This window comes from Rhinolophus hipposideros, assembly GCF_964194185.1.
Source record: "Rhinolophus hipposideros genome assembly, chromosome: 7".
Taxonomy (NCBI): domain Eukaryota; kingdom Metazoa; phylum Chordata; class Mammalia; order Chiroptera; family Rhinolophidae; genus Rhinolophus; species Rhinolophus hipposideros.
Window position 1 is genome coordinate 57,673,757 of NC_138053.1, and position 19,105 is coordinate 57,692,861.

Consider the following 19,105-nt stretch of genomic DNA (forward strand, 5'->3'; position numbering starts at 1 on the left):
TGTTTGAACTTTCTTTTTCTAGAGTAAGAAAATAGAAGTGGTGAACCCTCCTCAGCAGGAATCTGAACTAGCCTTACACCTGGATTAGTGGCCATGAAAAAAAACGCCTTCTTTAACATTTAAAAAAGCACCTGAAGGGAAGACTTCTTTTACTCCATTCTTAGGAAAGGGCAGCTAATCTTCAAAAGAAGCTCATATATTGTAACACTGGGACCTAAGAGATGGCCAGTGAAGGGTTTTTGTGGTGTACAGAATTTTAGACACAATATGTACTTGTTTGCATGTTGTCGATTATTTATATTTTATTCTCATACATTTGTTTTATGTATAACAAAACAGTTATTTCTTAGATCTCTATAATGATTTTCTCCAAAGGAAAAGATGTATTTAAGTGCATGCCAGCCACTCACCTCCTTAAAAACTTAATTAGCATAATTCAAAAGGAATTATTATATTTTTAAAAGGTAAAGAAGAATCCATCTCTAAAATCTCCCAACAGATTTTTTTTCTGGCATTCACATTGTATTGCCATATAAGATCTAAGTATTTTTGTCCCTTCTATGAAATGACCTATATGCATTATTACAAAATCAGCAAGGATTTTCAGATGTGCATAATATATACACTCATATGAATGTACAGGATTTAATTAAAAAATACAAGGAAATCTCACAAAAATAAGCTTGAGTGCAGTGGGATGTTATTCATTCCAAAGGCCTGTTAAGATTGCAGCTTTTCGGAGCTACACAGTAAGTAAAAACCTCAATTTTAAAAACACAAGCCCATTCCAATACCATTATAAACTGTGATACTTTAAGATGAGAAAATTATAGGAGAATAGTCATGCAGTTTCCATTAGTGGGAAAGTGAATCAGCAGGTGGCAATTTTAAAGTAAAGTAAAATCTGCTTATTTCACTCTCTTCCCTCAGACAGAAGGGGTATTTCTGTATCAAAGATCCAAATGATCAAGGCTCTATATTCCAGCAATATCTTTGAGTTGCCAGAAGGGTGCTGTACTATAAAAATTAAGATACTAAAATCTTATTTTACAAATATTGTTTTCAATAATTAAACTATTATTGGAGCTATATTGCCTTTGGAAAGAGGATAGTAAAGTTTTTGTCTGGATTTACCACTTAACTACTGGTGAGATTTGGAGACAGTGAATTTTCCTATGTTTCAATTTTTCTTCATCTGCATAACAGACATGATAGGTATGAGAACATATACCAAACTGCCTCAATAGGTAGTCTCCCCGTACCTCCTCCTTTGCCGGTGTTGGTATATCTACCGGGTATTACATATTACTGCAGGTGTCTGACAACTCCGCTAGATTGAGCTATTTGAAGAAAAGGATCATGCCATACATATCTTTCTTTCCCAGGTGATAATCATAGCCCTGGTCACATAAAAGGACTAGATAAATATCCGGCACATAAATGAATAAATGAGGCAATGCGATAAATCCCCAGACCCCGTCCACAGAAGTCTAAAATAGTCAAACTAGGTAATTAGGCTATCAGGCTTCAGAAGGTGATTCAAGCTCATCTACAAGCCACAAAGCAGGTCACAGAGATGAGTGAGTCAAAAATAACCCCCTCTAAGTACTTTTAAATGTAATCAACTTCCCATATTTCAGAGGTTAGTCCCCAGCTCTTGGCTTCTGGTTTATCTATCTTTTGGTTCAGTTTATAATAATCTGACTCCTCTCTAGTGCTTCTAAGGCAGCCAAAGAAAAGGAAAGAGGAGCTACATGCCCTTTCAGGCTACCCCCTTCCAATCCAATCCCTAAGGCATTTTTTAAAATTCTATGACGAGAAGACAAAAACCAAACAAAGCAAAACAAAATCAAAATCACTGTAGTCCCATAGGCCCTACATAGAGTTTAAGATATATACACACCTGAAACTTCCCAACAAAATCCATAAATGTTGGGCCATGAATCCCTTCCAAACATGTTAGTTTCTTATTAAATAGATTTCAAATCAAACCTGTTAAGTGGCTGAAGAAACAGCTACAAGCCACTGACCGCAGGACACACCTAAAAGAATGGAAGGTTTGAAAGGCGAAGGTTGTTTCCTGTGCTCCAGGCTGGGCATGTCACTTACATGGGAACTAGAAAACTGGCTTAAAATGAGAACTATAATCTTTCTGGAACAATAGGTCATGACGAGCTTCCTTAATGCCAAAATAAGTGTTTAGAAGTGACTTCTGCAAACTGAAAGAAAGAGTAAAGGGCATATATATTTACTCTGGCTTGAATACAACATTTTTGAATATGTCTGTCAGTGCCAAGTGTCAGAACCCTTTTCTTCGTGGATTAAACCTGGGACCCACTCCCCAGAATGTGTGAATTCCCTAGGAATGGCATCAAAAAGTTGCATCATATTAAGATCTAGCCAGCTCAATTATCTGTAACTTTTGACCCCCCAAATCACCCTAGGTCTGGTGAGAGATGGTAGACTAATTTTAAGGTTAAATCTCAAAAGGTAAGACAAACCACAATTTCTCTTATTTAAAGAGTTTCCTTTTAAGAAGCCATCGAATGATAAGTAATCAATCACAATTTCAAAGAAAACTAACGTCTACCTATATCACAAGAGCATCTTGGCAATGGCCACGGGTAAATGACATTAAAACCACTAAGATACAAGAACTGGACTGAAGAAAGCAGAGCTCTGATCTTGCGCCTGAATTCCTACGTTAAGAAAGCTTATAAAAACCACTATTGACTTTCACCTTAAAAAGCCTAGATTTCCAAGGCTAATTTATCTGAAATTGACAGGAGAGAAGACACCTATTGAGAAAGAATGCTACATACAAATTGTACAGGTCACATAGTAAAAATATGGCAATTTTTATTCCTCACTAACTCTGTGGTCCAAACATCTAACCCCAGGCATCAAAATCTTAAAACATATAGTTCATAGGCATAGAAGCTCACTTTGCAGTGTACATAACAAGAACTATGACCTAAAGCACCCTGAACTACCCTATAGTCAACCTGTCCCCGCCACTGGCCACTATGGTTACTTGAGATCAAAGAGAAAAAGTTCCTTTGCTTAGGGATCTATGGTTTATGGAACATGCAAATTCATAATCATCCATCCAACCTGCTGAGTCTGGTGAGTGTGTCTGTCACTTGAGTGGCCACCTGTCAGCCCTCTGGAGTGGTTGAGCAAGCATAGATTAACCAGTTTTTGCAATGAACCACTTTTTTGGATTAGCAAATAATTTGTGTTTATCTGGATGGGTACTAGAACGGAGAATACCAAGTAGGTAAAATTAATCCTTACATGGAAAAAAAATAATCTATCCGACATGGTTTCAGTATGTCCAATTCTCAGTGGCTGACCTAGGTAATCTACTTGGAAAAGCCTTTGATTTTGTATCAAAAGTCTTGAGATAAGCCAAGTGAAAGTAATATTTTTACAGGAATCATATCTCGAGTTCCAAGATCAAGCCATTCCAAATCAGACTTAAGAAATAACATTACATAAGAGTCACTTAATGGCTATTGTTTTACAGTAACAAAGGTTTCATTTACCATATTTCCTAGAGTGCTTTATTCAGCTGGCTGTTTTTCCCATGTCAAACATACTTTTTTTTTTCCTTAACCCCTCCATATATCTGTAAAAGTAAAACATTTAATAATTATAATCTCTAATTTTCTCCCTTTAATAAATTTTTTTATTTTTTCAATTAAAGTTGACATGCAGTATTATATTCATTTCAGGAATACAACATAGTGATTAGACATTTATATAATTTATAAAGTGATCACCCGAATAAATCTAATTTAAAGATACTCATCATATAGCATTTTTAAAGATATGAATGTTAAAGGGACATAGGTGATTTTTATGCAAGCTATGGGGTTCAGTGGTTTTCTTTAGATTTAGTAGCTAAGAAATCTAGCAGTGGCTAGATAATATTCTAATAGAGACTCTCAAGAGAGAAATGCAGTAAGGTCAAAGTTAGGGTCTTGAGACATCAACATGAACTGTAATATTTAAAACTAGACAGAATGAAGTATAGAAAAAACAGCCTCAGCAACTTTGGCAAAATGAGCCTGGTGACTCCATCAATTTTCTTCCCTCTCTGACTCTATGACCCTAAGAAACCTCAGCAAGTTTCACTAGTTCCTCATTCCCTCCACCCAGGTGATTCACTCAGAACCTAATCCTTTATCCAACAAAAGATACCTGCAATTTGAACTTCCTGTCAGATTAGAAAATTTCCAGGGACATGGAGCTGGCTCTTACCTGTGAAGAGCTAAAAGCTTATTTGAGATCTTCAGAATACAAATGGTGGTCGGCCTACCACATGTCAAGATCTGGACTTCTGGACTTTGCCCTTATTTTTGCCTGCAATTACAGTTTCCTAAGAGACCTCAAACTGTAACAAAATCAGAGTCACTGATAAATGTAAAACCACAAAGTCAGGAGAATGTAGAAAGTCCCAGGGTTCTATCATAAAGCAAGCAATGGGGGAGCTTAAGATAAAAAATAAACATTAATGACTATCTATTCTTCTTACCAATCCATTTTACCTTCAAAAGCTTAAACTCTCTGTTTGGGTCTTTTGTCTTTAAAACAAAATAACGTGATGCCTCAGTTTGAAATCGGCATAATTACCTTCTCTAATAAACATGTCCAATAGCCATTAGTGTAGCTAAAACTCCCAGAGGTCCCCTCATTCTGTTAATCAGGTTTAAGGTCAACATTTTCAGAATTTACAGCCAAGTTCACAAGGGAACTTTCCTAATTGCTAAGATAAAGAAAAAGAAAATAAAGTACCAGAAATACGAGTATTAACAACCAGGTGAACTTTTACTTAGAGATCTCCCTAGTTACACAATGTGCCACTTATCACAAAAATCAAATTTACTACTAGACAGCCAAGACTTCTACTGATAGAGATTGACTTTGTGTTTAATAAATGGTTTTATTCACACCCTGTGCCTACTTTCATCCAGGTAGCCCCAGGATCATTTTAATTTCTTGTCTCTGCCACTTAACTTTCAAAGGGATTACTCAGTGACCATGATGTCACTCCCAAATGACGAGGTTCAATGTAGCAAAGACAGCTCACATTAAAATAGCTTGGTGACTGCTCACCTACACTAGATATGGGTGTGTTTGGGAGGAGGTGGGGGTTCGGGGCCTCCATTCTTAATCTGCCTGAGAAAGCAGCCTACTTCCATTTCAACCAATACAAGGGGGAATCTCCTGAATTATTCAGAATGAGCCCTAGTCCAAGTGTTCTCCTCTGTGAGCCATCTCCATATAGGGACTCAAATGATTTCTGAATCCCAACATCTGCCAGTTTTAGCCCAGAAGGCAGATGGTCTCTATCTTCAGGCTTAAGGTTCCCCTGTTTGAAAGACATTATACTTAGGCTTCTGATACCAAGATAGATGTATAAAGAGAAGCAAGCAAAGCCATTAGAGCACACAGTGTTCTACCCGCACACTGTGTACACAACCCCTCCCAGTGTGGACCAATTAGAGCAATGAATAGCCCATGCCTGCCCATGGAGAATATGCTCTACATTTTTAACACATTTCTTTTGAAATCCACTTTTTGCAATCTTGTGCCTCTCCCTTTCCCCCTTTCTACCTCATTCCTTTCTTCCTCCCTCCCTTTCTGCCTCCCGCTTCCCTCACAAAAGACCTACATAGTCAAGGGGCAAAACAATCTATACTCTATTGTGAGCTTTACACTACAGGCTAAAAGCAACATTTTCAAAATGTACATATTCCTGCTCACATCCTTTGTACCTGGTAAGCTTAATAGTATACAAGGCGCATACAGAGTCTGTGAGAACACACTGCTCTGGTGTGGGACAGACAGGATCTCCACCAAAATCACTCAGCTTGCTGCTGGAAGCTCCTGGCCTGGGGTCTCAGCTCCTCTGTAGGACTGTCCCTTACTAGGCTGGAGGGGAGGGGGGATTCATGAGCGAGGACCTCCTGGAATATTACCAATGTTAGAGCTGACTGTGAGAGAGGATTGAAGGGCGAGCCCTGCAATGACAGGCGGGCCTGTCCCACCTGTAGAAAGTACCGTCTAGTGTATGAAGAAAGGAAAAGGATGAAAGGAAGCAGTTATAAAACAGGCCTGGGCAAAGCAAGGAGTGGGAGAAAATGGGCACAGAGACTCAGGGAGGGGCAGAGCCTGCAGGTCAGGTGTGGAGAGGATGAGAGGAGGAGCCGCAAGGACTGCAGGTTTCAGCCACCTGTGGAAGAGGCTGGAAGGAAAGGCAGAAATATACCACTCGGGCTCAAGAGGCGACAAAGTGGTGATGGGTGGGGACTGGAAACGCTCAGGCCAGGGCTTTCAAGAAAGAGAAACTTCAACTGTAAACACGTTAAAAAGGAGATACTCATACTGCTGTGGAAAGAACTTGAACTTCCAGAGAGGAGGTGAAAAGAAAACTGTCACTGCCTATTTGGGCAATGAAGCAAAGTGAGCACCAATGAGTAAGGGGATATGATTCAGGGAAGAGGACTGACTGGCCAGCTGTGAATATGCAAAGGCTATAGAACAGAATAATGTGTCACTGCCCCATTTAGCTACCCACAGAGAGTGGCCACCACCCATGGGCTCCAATTCCTCACGACCTACTGCCTTCTGGCTCTTCATCACACTGCTCCCGCCCCCATCACTCTGCTGCTGTTCGCTGAAGTCATCATGACTTCCCAGTTACCAGACACAATGCACACACTGGTTTCATCTCTCTGTGAGTGGCAGTGTTGACCATTCTCTTTTTGGGATCTCTATGAGAACACTCTGCTAGCTTCCTTCATTCTTACAGGACTCTCCCCCATGTCTCTTTTCTGAACCTATCTGCATCTCTGCCCACTCCTTAAATGGGGCGTCTCTATTTCTCCCACCGATTAATCTAACCTATTTCTCTGACTGTCATAATGATGACTCCCAAGACTATTATTTCGGGTCCGGCCTCGGTGAGTGCCCCAGACCTACACTTCCAAATGCCTGCCTGGGGCTCTTTCTTTCCTGCCTCAGTGCCTTCACTATTCTCAGATGCCTGCCTCAAACTCTTCCCACAGATGGCTCTTTCTCATCCTTTAGGTCTCCCCTTAATTATTACCTCCTCAAAAGACATTCCCAGACCACATTATCTAAAAGTAGCTCCCTACACTGTTACTTCTCAGCGCCTGCTTGTAGCCTTCGGAACACTAACCACCATTTGGTAATTGACTTATTCCGATGCTTGCTCACTTGTGAGGCCCAAGCACTCTATCTTGTTCACTACGATATCCCTTGCCCAGCACGGGACATTGGGACTGCAGAGACTGGCTGAATGAAGCAATCAGTGCTCCATGGTAATCAGCATACAACAGATGCTCAATAAATGTGGATTAACTCAGCTTCTGGAGAAAAAAATGGGTGAGTACAAGTTCTTGTGCACCCCCCCACCCCCCACACACACACTTATATGTATAGGTGGTCCCTCCATCTCTCTGATTCTTCAAGTCGAAAACCCCAGGGCCATTGTGAAACCTTTCTTCATCCCTCAGAGCCAATGGCTCATCAACGTCTATCAATTTCATATCCTTAGCATCTTTCAAAGGCATAATCTCACCACATTCTTTGTTCAGGCCTGTGAAATCTTTAGACAGGCTACTGTAATAACTGATTAATTAGTTTCTAGCTCTCACCATCCACTCCCAGAACTAAACTCCCAATGCTGCTAGACATGTCGCTGTCCCACTGGGTAGGCCAAGCTCCCACAAATAAATACCAAGCGCCTCAATGTTCCTCCTCAGCCTCATCACCCACCACACATCTCCTTGTAATGACAGTAACAGTATTAATAGAATTTGAGAGTTTTTATTGCATTGAGAGTCATTCATTGCATTAGGCATTTTACACATATGATCACATTTTAATTTTTACAACAATCCTATAAGTCATTTACTTGTCCCTATTTTATAAACAGAGCAACTGAAGTCCAAAGAAGTTGACTTACCCAATATCATTTAAACCTGGGTGAACTGGTTTCAGGTCAACCCTCTTAACCATTGTGCTATATCATATCTCCTCTCTAAACTTCATGCTTCAGCAAGACTGAGTTATGCTTCTGGTTCTTTATGCTCCAGCAATACGGAGCTATGTATGTATAGTCCCTTGGCTGTTGCCAAGGCCACTATGCCTTTGTACACACCATTCCCTTTGCCCCTTGGGAAAGTTCTGTCCTTCTGTTTGATAAATACCAACAACCTCTCCTTCAAAACCTCCCTGAGGTGTTGCCTTTTCTATGCGGTGTGTCTTCTGGCTCCTCGAGACCAAAATCTCTTACCTCCTGACCACTCCTCTGGCTTGTGTGTACCTTGTAAATACTTCTCTATACCTTAGTGTACAATGGTTCATTTGTATATCTTCACCAAAGGCAAGCCTATGGCTTTCAACTTGGGGTCACAGCACCCAGGCACACCACTGATGCTTAAGAACGTGGATTTAATTGGTCTTTCCCCAATTAAAAGGGAAAGACTTTCACCCATAGAAGGGGTGAGTACAAGTTCACAAATACCCAACATGTCAGGGCAGGAGAGAAATGTATTCTCCATACTTTTTAAAGACATATATTTATGAGCAAAACAAAAAGAAAACCTCACCAAACACTACAGATGTTTCTAAAGGGAGGAAGATGCAGTGAACATAAAAATCCAATACATTCTGACAACCACAGCAGTGAGTTGAAGATCCCTAAATATACCTGCTGTTCATAGCAACTGCTGAGTGATGCAAATTCAGCGAAACAAAACAAAACAAAAACCGAAGGAAAAAAAAAACACTTTTATCCCATGGGTTCTCAGAAAAATACCTTTGCAAACTTGCCCAACTTGCTGAGTCACAAACTGTCCATTGACATGGATAAAAGTTTCATTGATTTAGGTCACTGAGGTTTAGTGATTATCACTTAAGCCCAATGATTACATGATAGATTAAAAATCAAGCATCTTCTAGATTCTCTAGACTGCACTTCAACAAAACTAAAAGTAAATCTCAAAACTGAGCAGCAACATTTAGAAAGCAAGGGTAGTCTTCTGCATTATTGACACCGAGGAGATCTAAGTAAAAGAGAAGCTTGAACCCTTCCTCTCAAAAGTCTTTAATCCAATGGGAAAAGAAAACAAGTTATAAACATAAGCAGTAACATACAGCAGGCAAACTCATTGCCATTCTACGACGTGAGGGGCTCTTCAAGTGAATGGAATATCCACAAACCTATGAAATGTATAGTCTCTAAAGCATGCAAGTATTACTTCAGTTTAACACAACAAATTTTGGTTGAAATAATCCGTCTACGCAGCCCAGATCTCTGTCCCTCAAAGCAGCAGGTAAATGATTGTATAGAGACTGCCATGAGGAAACAAAGGAGAGGAGTGAAGTGCAAAGTCAGTCATAAAACAGAAACCATTGTCCAATGCAACATGTGAGCATAGCAGAAAAACAGCAGACAAAGTCAGTGTGCATCCAGACAACCCAATGTCTGCCACAGTCAAGACAGAAAAAAATGACGGGAAAAAATTATCATCTTTGGGACACACTACAAGGTTTTGAGTTCATCAGTACTATGTAAAGAGTCTGCACCTGGGAGTAAGTCTTTCCCCAGGAACCCAGGGAGTTATAGGACCAGGTAGGGCTGTGTTGGCAGAGAAACCTTTAACGTTTTCCTGTGAGATGACAAGTCAACCAACCAGTGTCATGCTGAGCTGGCAAGGCAGATGTGACGTAGCAAACCAAAGGGCTTCCATGATGACAATCTGTACCTTAATATAGATTTAAGGGAAGAGGCTGAAACCACGCAACCTCTCTTTCTTTCGTCTAGATGGTACATGCATCCTATCCTTAGGAGTTCTAAGATGCTCATCCCCATGCTCAAAGCCAGAGTTTACTCTTTGATAAATGCAAGCAGCTGATATTAAAGAAAAGGTTAAGATGAAGTCCTCTGAATTACAATGTTAGTCAGAACATATCTTTCGAATTAAATATGCAAAATGAATGAAAGTCAGTGAGTTTTCAGAAACGAAACTAGGCTTGGGCAGGAAAGATATTCCAAGGGATAAAGCACATCCAACCGAGGGCCAGGGCAAGGCGTCCTCCCCTGACCACTGAGCATGTCCTCAGAGAGGCTGGTGAAAGGAGGGGCACCTTGGGAATGGACAAGTCTTGAAAGGACAGCTTTAGAGAATCTGATCAGCCAAATAAGGAACAGGGTAAATGTGGACCCTGGAAGAGACAGGATTTAGAGCAGTTCAGGGAGGTCACAAAAGGGGAAGAATTATGCTTACATATATGCTACATGCCCTTAGGGAAGGTCACCAAGCCAGAAGTGATCACTGTGTAACAAGAGAATGCAACAGCTACACACACTGCCCTGGAGAAGAGGACACCTGCCCTTCATCTTACTGAATCTACATAATAAATATAAAGCAGTGCTGGCCCTGGTACATACAGATAATTCTCAGGACACATATTTCCAAACTTGGTGAATCCTGGAAATCCCCAGTAACAAACAGGCTGTGACAACCTCTTAGACAGTAGGGAAGAAAGTCCCCCTCCCTCTGTTTCACAAAACAGAAGAGATGGGTCCAGGACTTGGGGAGTGGAGACTGCCCCTCACCCACTCCCATTCTGCTGGGAAGAACCCAGGTTACTTTAGAAACTGGGCTCTCTGCCAGCGTGAGCTATCTGAATTGGAGTGTTTGGGCTGCACAGAGATATTGTCCTAAAGCCAGGGCCAAACGAGACTAAGAATTCTTCATGCATTTGACTCAGTAATACTGTATCAACAGGTAGGTGGGGGAAAAAAGGCTCCAACTGCCTTTCAGGTTCAGACACATAGGGGTGATGTCAGTGCAGACTTCTCTCTGCAAGAACTGGCTCCAGGTGAGAGGAGAGGCTGCCTCACAGCCAGACTACACTAACACATATTCAGGGGCTCCTGACAAACTGAAAAGGTAAGAAGTTACAGGATTTACTGCCATGAGGAGTGGCAGCCTTGTTCATGTACAGCACGTGTCTCTCTTCAAATGACTCATTGTTTTGGGGGTTTGGTGCATGGATGACACAGCTTGAACAAAAATGACCCATACGACAAGAGTGTCTCTGAACATATATAGAATGAGAAAAGCACAGCGAGCGACCTTATTCAAAAGGCACAACTTTAGAATCTAATATGGGAAGTGGTATAAAACTCTATGAGGTCTCTCTCTCTCTCTCTCTCTCTCTCTCTCTCTCTCACACACACACACACACACACACTTATGTTTGTTTGATATTTATATATATGTGTGTGTATAAATAGCATATATTTGAGTATTCCAGGATGCTGCTGAAATGTAAGAAATACCGTGGGAAAATTCAAAAGGAAAAACCACTAAGTTTTCCGAAGTATTACATATCCACATTTATGCTACAAAAAGTTACAAGTATAACCAAGAGAATGATCGATTTTGTGTGTGTTCTTTAAACACTATAATACAGAGATTATGAAACTCCAAATCTGATAGCCTGCATCCTGTTTATGTGACTACACTGTTGCTCTCAGGCGTGTTCACGTGTATGTGCAAGGCAAGTTTTGAAGAAAAACAAAGAATCTATATTTATACAACTCAGAGGGTGTGCCCCTCTAACACCACAATAACGCCACTTTTCTGTGCTGGACACAAACGGGGAAAGAGGAGAAACACTTCCTATAAAAAATCATGTTCTCTCAGCCCAAGTGTCAGCAACTTACTAAACTGCCTTTCACTTGTGGCGTGAGTTTCATCTTGATTTTAAAAGTCTATTTCCTCACCACCACCTATTCTGTCAAATGTGTGTTACCAAATGAAAAGGCCAGCCCTGTATTAGAAATAAATGTCAGCAAACCAGTAAAAAAACAAAGTGGCAACGTTATGCATACCTTCCTCTTTAAGCAGACAATATGAAACAGGCTATCTTTGCATTGTATATCTGCATCTTATAAAGGTCAAATATTTAATAGAGGGGACATCTGAAAGGCTTTACAAAGAGAAGCAGAAGCCCTGACGTCTGGGAGAATGAAATGGATAAACATGATCAGATCAAAGAGACAGACTTAGAGTATCTCCTCCCCCTTCCCCTTTTCTCTCCCCACCACTCACAATTCAACCTCTTATTATCCACATTTCAAAAGGAGGAGGCTGAGAAGCACCTTCATCAGGTTTCCCCAGCAAATCCACAAAAACACCTGAAACAGTGACCCCCCTGGCAGGGTATAAACTTTTCAAACTGTCACCCAAGAAACAAAACCCCAGTTTCTAAGGCAGCTCCAGCAGTTGAGCTGCCTCGGAAGCCACCGCACTCCCTCTCCGGGCAAAGGATCTCAGCGTTTTTACCTTTGTGTCCGACGAAGCCTGTTCCCACTCCTCAAATGAGGCAAAGTAAAGTTTGAGAGCACAGTCCAAAAATTGGGGTCAGACATATCCATTCCTTTCTCTCTTCAATTCGCTGCGGATTCAAGGCCATAAGACCAAAACGGGGAGGGGAGGTTAAAAAAAAAAAAAAAAAGAAAGAAAGAAAAGATCCCAATTATCTACTCACTCCCTCCCGAGGAAACGTGCTGCAAACTGTGATCTCAAGAACAACTTGGAGCACGTCTGAGAAGTACCCGTCCCAGCTTTTCCTTAACACACAGCCATCTCTCCAAGGTGCAAGAAACTTATTTCCTCTTGGGTTTGCCCTCTCCTGGTCAGCCTCAGCCAGCTATAAACAGTAATTACAAGAGTTGGGCCGCGCGTTCTGCTCAAAATGCTGTCTGTGTGATTCAGCCCAAGGTACTTTGTCATCTGTTTGGCAGATACCATTTGCAGCTCCTGCGGGGGGGTGGGGGGGGGGAAGACGACTATTTTAAGTCGTGGTTCCGGGAGGCTGTTTGTTATCAGTACACCATTCAACATCCGAACATGCCCAGTGTTGAGTTTCCTTTTGGGATCTACATACAAGGAAAAGCATTTCCATGGAGAACGCTCCTCTTCTGCTGCCCCTCCCCCAAAAAAGGAAACTTGAAATCACTTTTACAAAAATTGGCCTATTGGCAGACTTGAGCAGGACACCCCTGTGTAGCCCCCCCAGGCTGGTGCTGACAGGGGCTGGGCGGCGGGGACCCTCCCCACCCCACCCGCAGGGGACTCTCCCCGGAGGAGGAGGAGGAGGAGGAGGAGGAGGAGGAGGAGGAGGAGGAGGAGGAGGAGGAGGAGGAGCGGGGCCTCATGGGAAAAGGAGCAGGAGGAGACCTGGGCAGGGGCCCGGGAGGAGCAGCCAGGACACCCGAGCATCTTCCGCCCTGCCGCCCACCCCCCCCCCCCAGGCCCAGAGTCCCAAATGGATCAGTCCCCCAAAATAAATAAATAAATCCCCTGGGAAGTGTGCGTGCGCGGCGCACACCTGAAGGCTGATCTATGATTCACCGCAGAGTGGATCACCATTACGACTCTCCAAGGAAGTCGGTCATTACTCTGTCAAGACGCTGCTCGCTGGGTTAGAAAATCATGTCAAGAGGATGCCACGCTCACCTCTGTAAACTGAATTTATGAGTTTACATCCATTTGATGGATTACTACGGTGCACACCTGTTTGGCTTCAGACTGCAACGACTTATCCAGAAAAGGATCAACCACCATGAGTAAAGACACTACCTGCCTTTATTTAACACATGCTAGAATTAGTTTCCTTCAGAGCTTGAAAGGAAGGAATGAAGGAGAAGTGGAATCGATGTATTGCTATTCATTTTGAAGAGAGGCATGGTATTCAAATAACTCATCAAACCCACAAGTGCTTGTATAAAAGTACGTAAAGAAAAAAAGATAGAATTTAAATTAGCTGTCTTAAATCTGGTGTGATGTGGCAAGACATGCTAAATTTTTTTTTTTTGTTAAGTAAGCAAAAAATAACTTGTAAAAAATGGTTTAGTTCATCCAGTAAATACTTACGAACAAACTGGCTTCCAGAAACAAGAGGGTGACAAGAAGTGGGTGGGGAGCTGACAAGGAAGACCCAGTAAACTAAGGACAGGTGTCTGCTTTGGGATCCTCTTTCTCTAATTCTTGTGACCTACAGAAATATTTCCACCCCAAGGACTCTAAGAATTTCTGATCGTAACTCTTGTACAGGGCTTTCTCATGCATTAGCTCCTCAAATTCTCCCAAAGCCTCCTCAGATCCTAGAAATCTACAAAGGTAGACACAGAAGGCAAAATTTTCTCAATTTTACCGTAACAAAATACACTTCACCAGATACTTAGGGGCTGGGTCCAGTATTTTTGCCCCATATTTAGCGATTTCTTCTTTTTAAAAATGTTTTTTAGGTATTTAAAAAGATGCTTTTTTCAAAGGCTGACGCAAAGATAGCACCCAGGTCCAGAGCAGTTTTTCTCAACCTCAGCACTCCCGATATTTTAGCCTGCATAATTCTTTGTTCGGTAGCTATCTTGTTCAAGTAGCATCCCTGACCTCTACTCAATAGATGCCGGTTGTGAAAATCAAAAATGTCTGTAAACTCCTTGGGAGGTGAGGGGTAAAATTACCCCTGACTGAGAACCACTGCTCTAGATAAAAGTTCCCTCTAAGGAAGATGGCATAGAACATTGGTTAAGAGCAAAAATCTTGGATTTGAATTCTGGATCCAACAATTACCATGACCTTAGGCAAGTCACTTATTCTCCGCCCATTTTTCCCCCATTCCATGGGGCCCATGATAGGACTAACCTCTAGGAGGTTGACCTACATAAATGAGATGACATATACAAACCCCTTCAAGCAGTGTCTAGAATACAGTTCACATAAACATTGGAAATAAGCAGAAGCTAAAAGAATAGTATACAGAGAGATGGTAAGACTGGAGCAGTGAGCACCCCATACCGTGCCCTCTACTTTCATCGTGCCTGAACATTCCCTTACTGAGCTTCTATTCACACTTCATTATAAGGGACTGTTTACTACTGTCTTGCCTATTAGTCTGTGAGTTCCTCAAGGCGAAAGTCATGTTTTATTGATCTCTGTATTTCTAAAATCTGACAGTTCCTGATTTATAAGTATTTACTAAATGTTTTTTGAACGGAGACACTTCAGATGCTCAGGTATCTATTCTCTCTCCTAAGATGCCCTAAAATTAGCAGGATTAGCAGGTCAGTTGATTTCCTCAATTCTAAATTCTTAACAACCCATGAGGATATTTTTAAGTTGTAAAGACTTTCTCATATTGACTCATTTTTATCTACATTCTGTAACTGGAAACAGGTGTGCTAACATTCCTCAAGTTTTAACATGCCTCTAAGAAATGTCACAACAAAATCCAAGGGAAACTGTCTTTGAATCTCCCCCTTTCCCCACACTGATCCCCAAAGATAAACCCAAGGAATAATTCTTATTATTGCTCACTTTTAGGTATCCAAGTTTAAGAGGGATAACTACATATTAGAGGCTTCCCAGAGAAGCACAATCAAGATGGTAAAAGGGGACTTGAAAGTGCACTGTATAAATTATGGGTTAAAGGAACTCTGTGCTGAAAGTGGAGAAGAGAAACTTCAGGGAACGAGTGATAGCTGTCCTTGAATACTGAATAACTATGTGGAAGAGTCTGGATCCAAAGATGAAAAAGGATGAAACAACAACAAGGGAGGAGTTCCAATAAGGGTGTTGGAGAAGAGGTAACCTGAAGGAGATGCAGTGGGTGTGACTCAAGTTCTGGATGGTTTTAAGACCTGATGACTCTGTACCTGCCAACTGTTGTACTCGCTATGGTCCTTCTAGAAAAGCCCATACATTTGGGCAACACCCATAAGGATGAGAGCAACTAAACTGGATAAATCTATGACAGAAAACATTTATTTCTTCACTTGATTGAATGATGCATATCCTGGCTAGCACATGTCCTTACTATCCACTCTGTATTATCTGGGGAATCCATCATGCTGATTCTCAAAGGGATGGGTAAGGACCCAAGTATTTTTAACTACCTGTACTTAACTTTAACATGTTGTTGTTTTTTTTCCACTTAAAAAAAGTGAATTTTTTGGGAGAATTTGGGTTGTATCCAAAATGAAAATAGGTAAAGTGCATGAAGATCCAGAGTGAACTAGTTAATACAGTGAAAGTGGCTGATATATTCCCACACTCATTTAAGATAAGAGTAGGTGTGACACTAAAGTGTAACTTGTCTTTTAACCTGCTTGACTTGATTTGGGAACCTATGATTCAGAAGGTAGCGCAGTCAGTAAACACAAGAATTAAAATTGTCAGAACTACTGACATTTTCCTACAGACAAAATAATTATATGAGAAGAAACTAGAGTATAGTTTAGTTGCAATTGTTGTAAAAAGCTGCTTACAGAACTAAGAGACAATTGAGATTATTGGAAATTCTTAAGACAATAGCTGGTATAGGTCAATATATAGATATTCAGCAAGATTTTCTACTTACTGAACAATAGCTAAGCCTACATAGCAATAGACAAGCTTTGTGATCCAGAAGACTCATTCATTTAATCAGGATAGTATTATCTGACATTGTTTTTTATGAGAAAGGTAAGTAAGATTGAAAAATAAGCTTGCATGCTAGTGAAATGCTAGTTTAGGACTCAATGAATATTTCAAAATTGGTCAAATTCAGGTGTCTGGTTTGCTCAGTGGTTAGAGTGCAGCGCTCATGACACCAAGATCGCCGATTCAATTCCCACATGCGCCAGTGAGCTGCACCCTCCACAACTGGATTGAAAACAATGACTTGACTTGGAGCTGATGGGTCCTGGAAAGACACACTGTTCCCCAATATTCCCCAATAAAAATTAAAAACAAAAAGGTCAAATTCTTCAGTTTACTCCCCTCCTACCCACAAATATTTCCGGGTCCTTTTCACTGTTTTCTACTTCCCACCTTCTGCCCCATGCCCATTTGGTAGGGTTTCCCCCCAACCCTACACAAAACACTGTTAAATATCACTGGAGCCTTGCCTTAAACTCAGAAACTATGGGAGACTAAGTTTACCAGTGTAGGTATGAGGCTGAGGAAGCTGTCAGTTCCCTGCACTGACCTTCTGGCCATGAGGCCACTCCATTGAGAAGATGCTAAGGAAAGTGGGGTTGATATTTTACCTGATCTTGGCCTAGTCTGGGGATTCTGCTATAAATTAACTTTGACTTCTGTCCTCCCCATCTTCAGAGCACCTAGAAATGACTACCTCCCCAAGCTGTCCCCAGCTACAGGTCTACTTTGGTCTCCTTCCAAAGGCTGTCTTGAGAGTTTAAGGGTAGAAGTGCAGGTACCAAATTGCCCATCCTGAATGAGCAATCCTTGTAATCACTACAATCTTGAGAAATAAAGCTCAAAGACAGGGCTAAGAATGTGAAGAAAGTTGCATCAATAGGCAGCAGGTTCAAAGAAAGCTCTTCTAGTGTTACCAAACTTTTTTCTTTTTGCTCTTTGTACTAAACTATGAAGGAAAATAAAAAGACAAATAAAAATTAACTTCTAGGGTTATATCTGAATGCTAAAAACCTAAAGATGAATAATAAGTAAAGTTATATCATCCCTGGAATATTAAACATATTTTAAAACAATACTACAGATAGTGAGATTCAGATTTCTAAAATGAATCGATAAAACAAAGTAAAATTGATTTATATTTCCTGATAGGTTAGCAGAGAGCTAACTACATAATCCCCAAGGGTAGACTGAAGGATATGGGCCAAGAGGGGAAAGGACAGGTGAAAGACTGACCAGAATGGGAAGAAAATAACATTTTCTTCAGGTATTTCCTAGACCCCAGGAGAATCAGAGCTCAGAAAATGTAGCAAATAACCAATAACTTCACAAAATCCAAGAGGAGAAAACAGATAGATATGGAAAATGAAGCACTTTTCTCCCAAATTAGTGACTCCTTGATTTGTATGATACCGTTTCCCCGAAGAAAGACCTAGTTGGACCATCAGCTCTAATGTGTTTTTTGGAACAAAAATTAATATAAGACTGGGTCTTATTTTAATATAATAAAATTAATGTAAGACCCGGTCTTATTTTAATATAGGACCGGGTCTTATGTAATATAGACCCGGTTTTATATTAATTTTTGCTCCAAAAGACGCATTAGAGCTGATGATCCGGCTAGATCTTATTTTCGGGGAAACATGGTAGAGAAGTAGAGTAGGACATGCATGATGGTGACCCAGCACATAGGACCAGGGAGAGTTTCATAATCACTGCTTGTGATTATGAATCACTAGCATATCACCCTAGTACTCTGTCCTCTGACTTTCAAGCAGGGGAAGGTCCTACGAGAAGTCCCATACCTTACTAGTCTGACAGAGCTCCACCTCTTAAAAGAGGAAATGGACAGAAAGTGTGTATCATCCTTACAGGGCTAGAGGGGTCATCCTGTAGGAAGGAGACACTGGGAGAGAGCCAGAGATGAAAGGCTCTTTCCATCTAAATCAGCTGTCTGAAAGACATGTCAATAAACCATGCTAAACCCTGGCCTCTAACAGAGCTAAGCAATCCAATTACAGAGCCAAGAGCAAGGCTGGGAGATCAACACCCTCATCTGACAAATGAAAGCTCCTGCAGGAAAGGTTTCTCCCGTACTATTAAACTCAAAATCCATTTCTTTGCTGATCGGTCTTCCATACAATCAGAGCTCCTTGAGGGCAGGAGCTCTACATCCTTCATCCTTAAATCCTCAATACAACCATTAGGATGAATGTAAAGACAAGGGAAGAAGGCTTTGTTCAGGGTTAGAAAGATATGTGACAGCAAAGTTATGTCTAGTATCCTGATATTTTGAAGTCACCTCGAATATATTTTACCAAGATTTTTCTGTCTATTCCTTTGTCTCATGAGTCCATTCCATTATCTATACATGCTGTACCTGTTAGGCAGGTCTCAGATTTCAAACTCTCAGAAAATTATCTCAGATTTCAAAATCTCAGAAAATACAGACCACACATATGTAGCTCTATATATACACGTATATGCGTATAACTAGTTTGTAAGAACTGCCAACGCTTTTTGACTGCAACGATGACTCTCAGTTATGAATCATTGCCTAAGACTCCCAG

At 41.0% G+C, this 19,105-nt stretch overlaps 1 protein-coding gene across 16 annotated transcripts in view; it reads right to left on the reverse strand.

The window, feature by feature from the left end:
* Positions 1-19,105, reverse strand: part of MAST4 (microtubule associated serine/threonine kinase family member 4) — a gene marked incomplete at its 5' end in the record, with an annotated part of 545,031 nt that overhangs the window by 146,085 nt on the left and 379,841 nt on the right. The window contains one exon of one of the 16 annotated variants that reach the window (XM_081053909.1): positions 12,396-12,846. The exons of 14 other annotated variants lie outside the window; for them this stretch is intronic. In XM_081053909.1, coding sequence (XP_080910035.1) covers positions 12,396-12,487 — 92 coding nt within the window. Of the gene's footprint in view, positions 1-12,395; positions 12,847-19,105 lie in introns of those variants that run through there. One more of the 16 variants, XM_081053913.1, reaches the window with a different exon arrangement.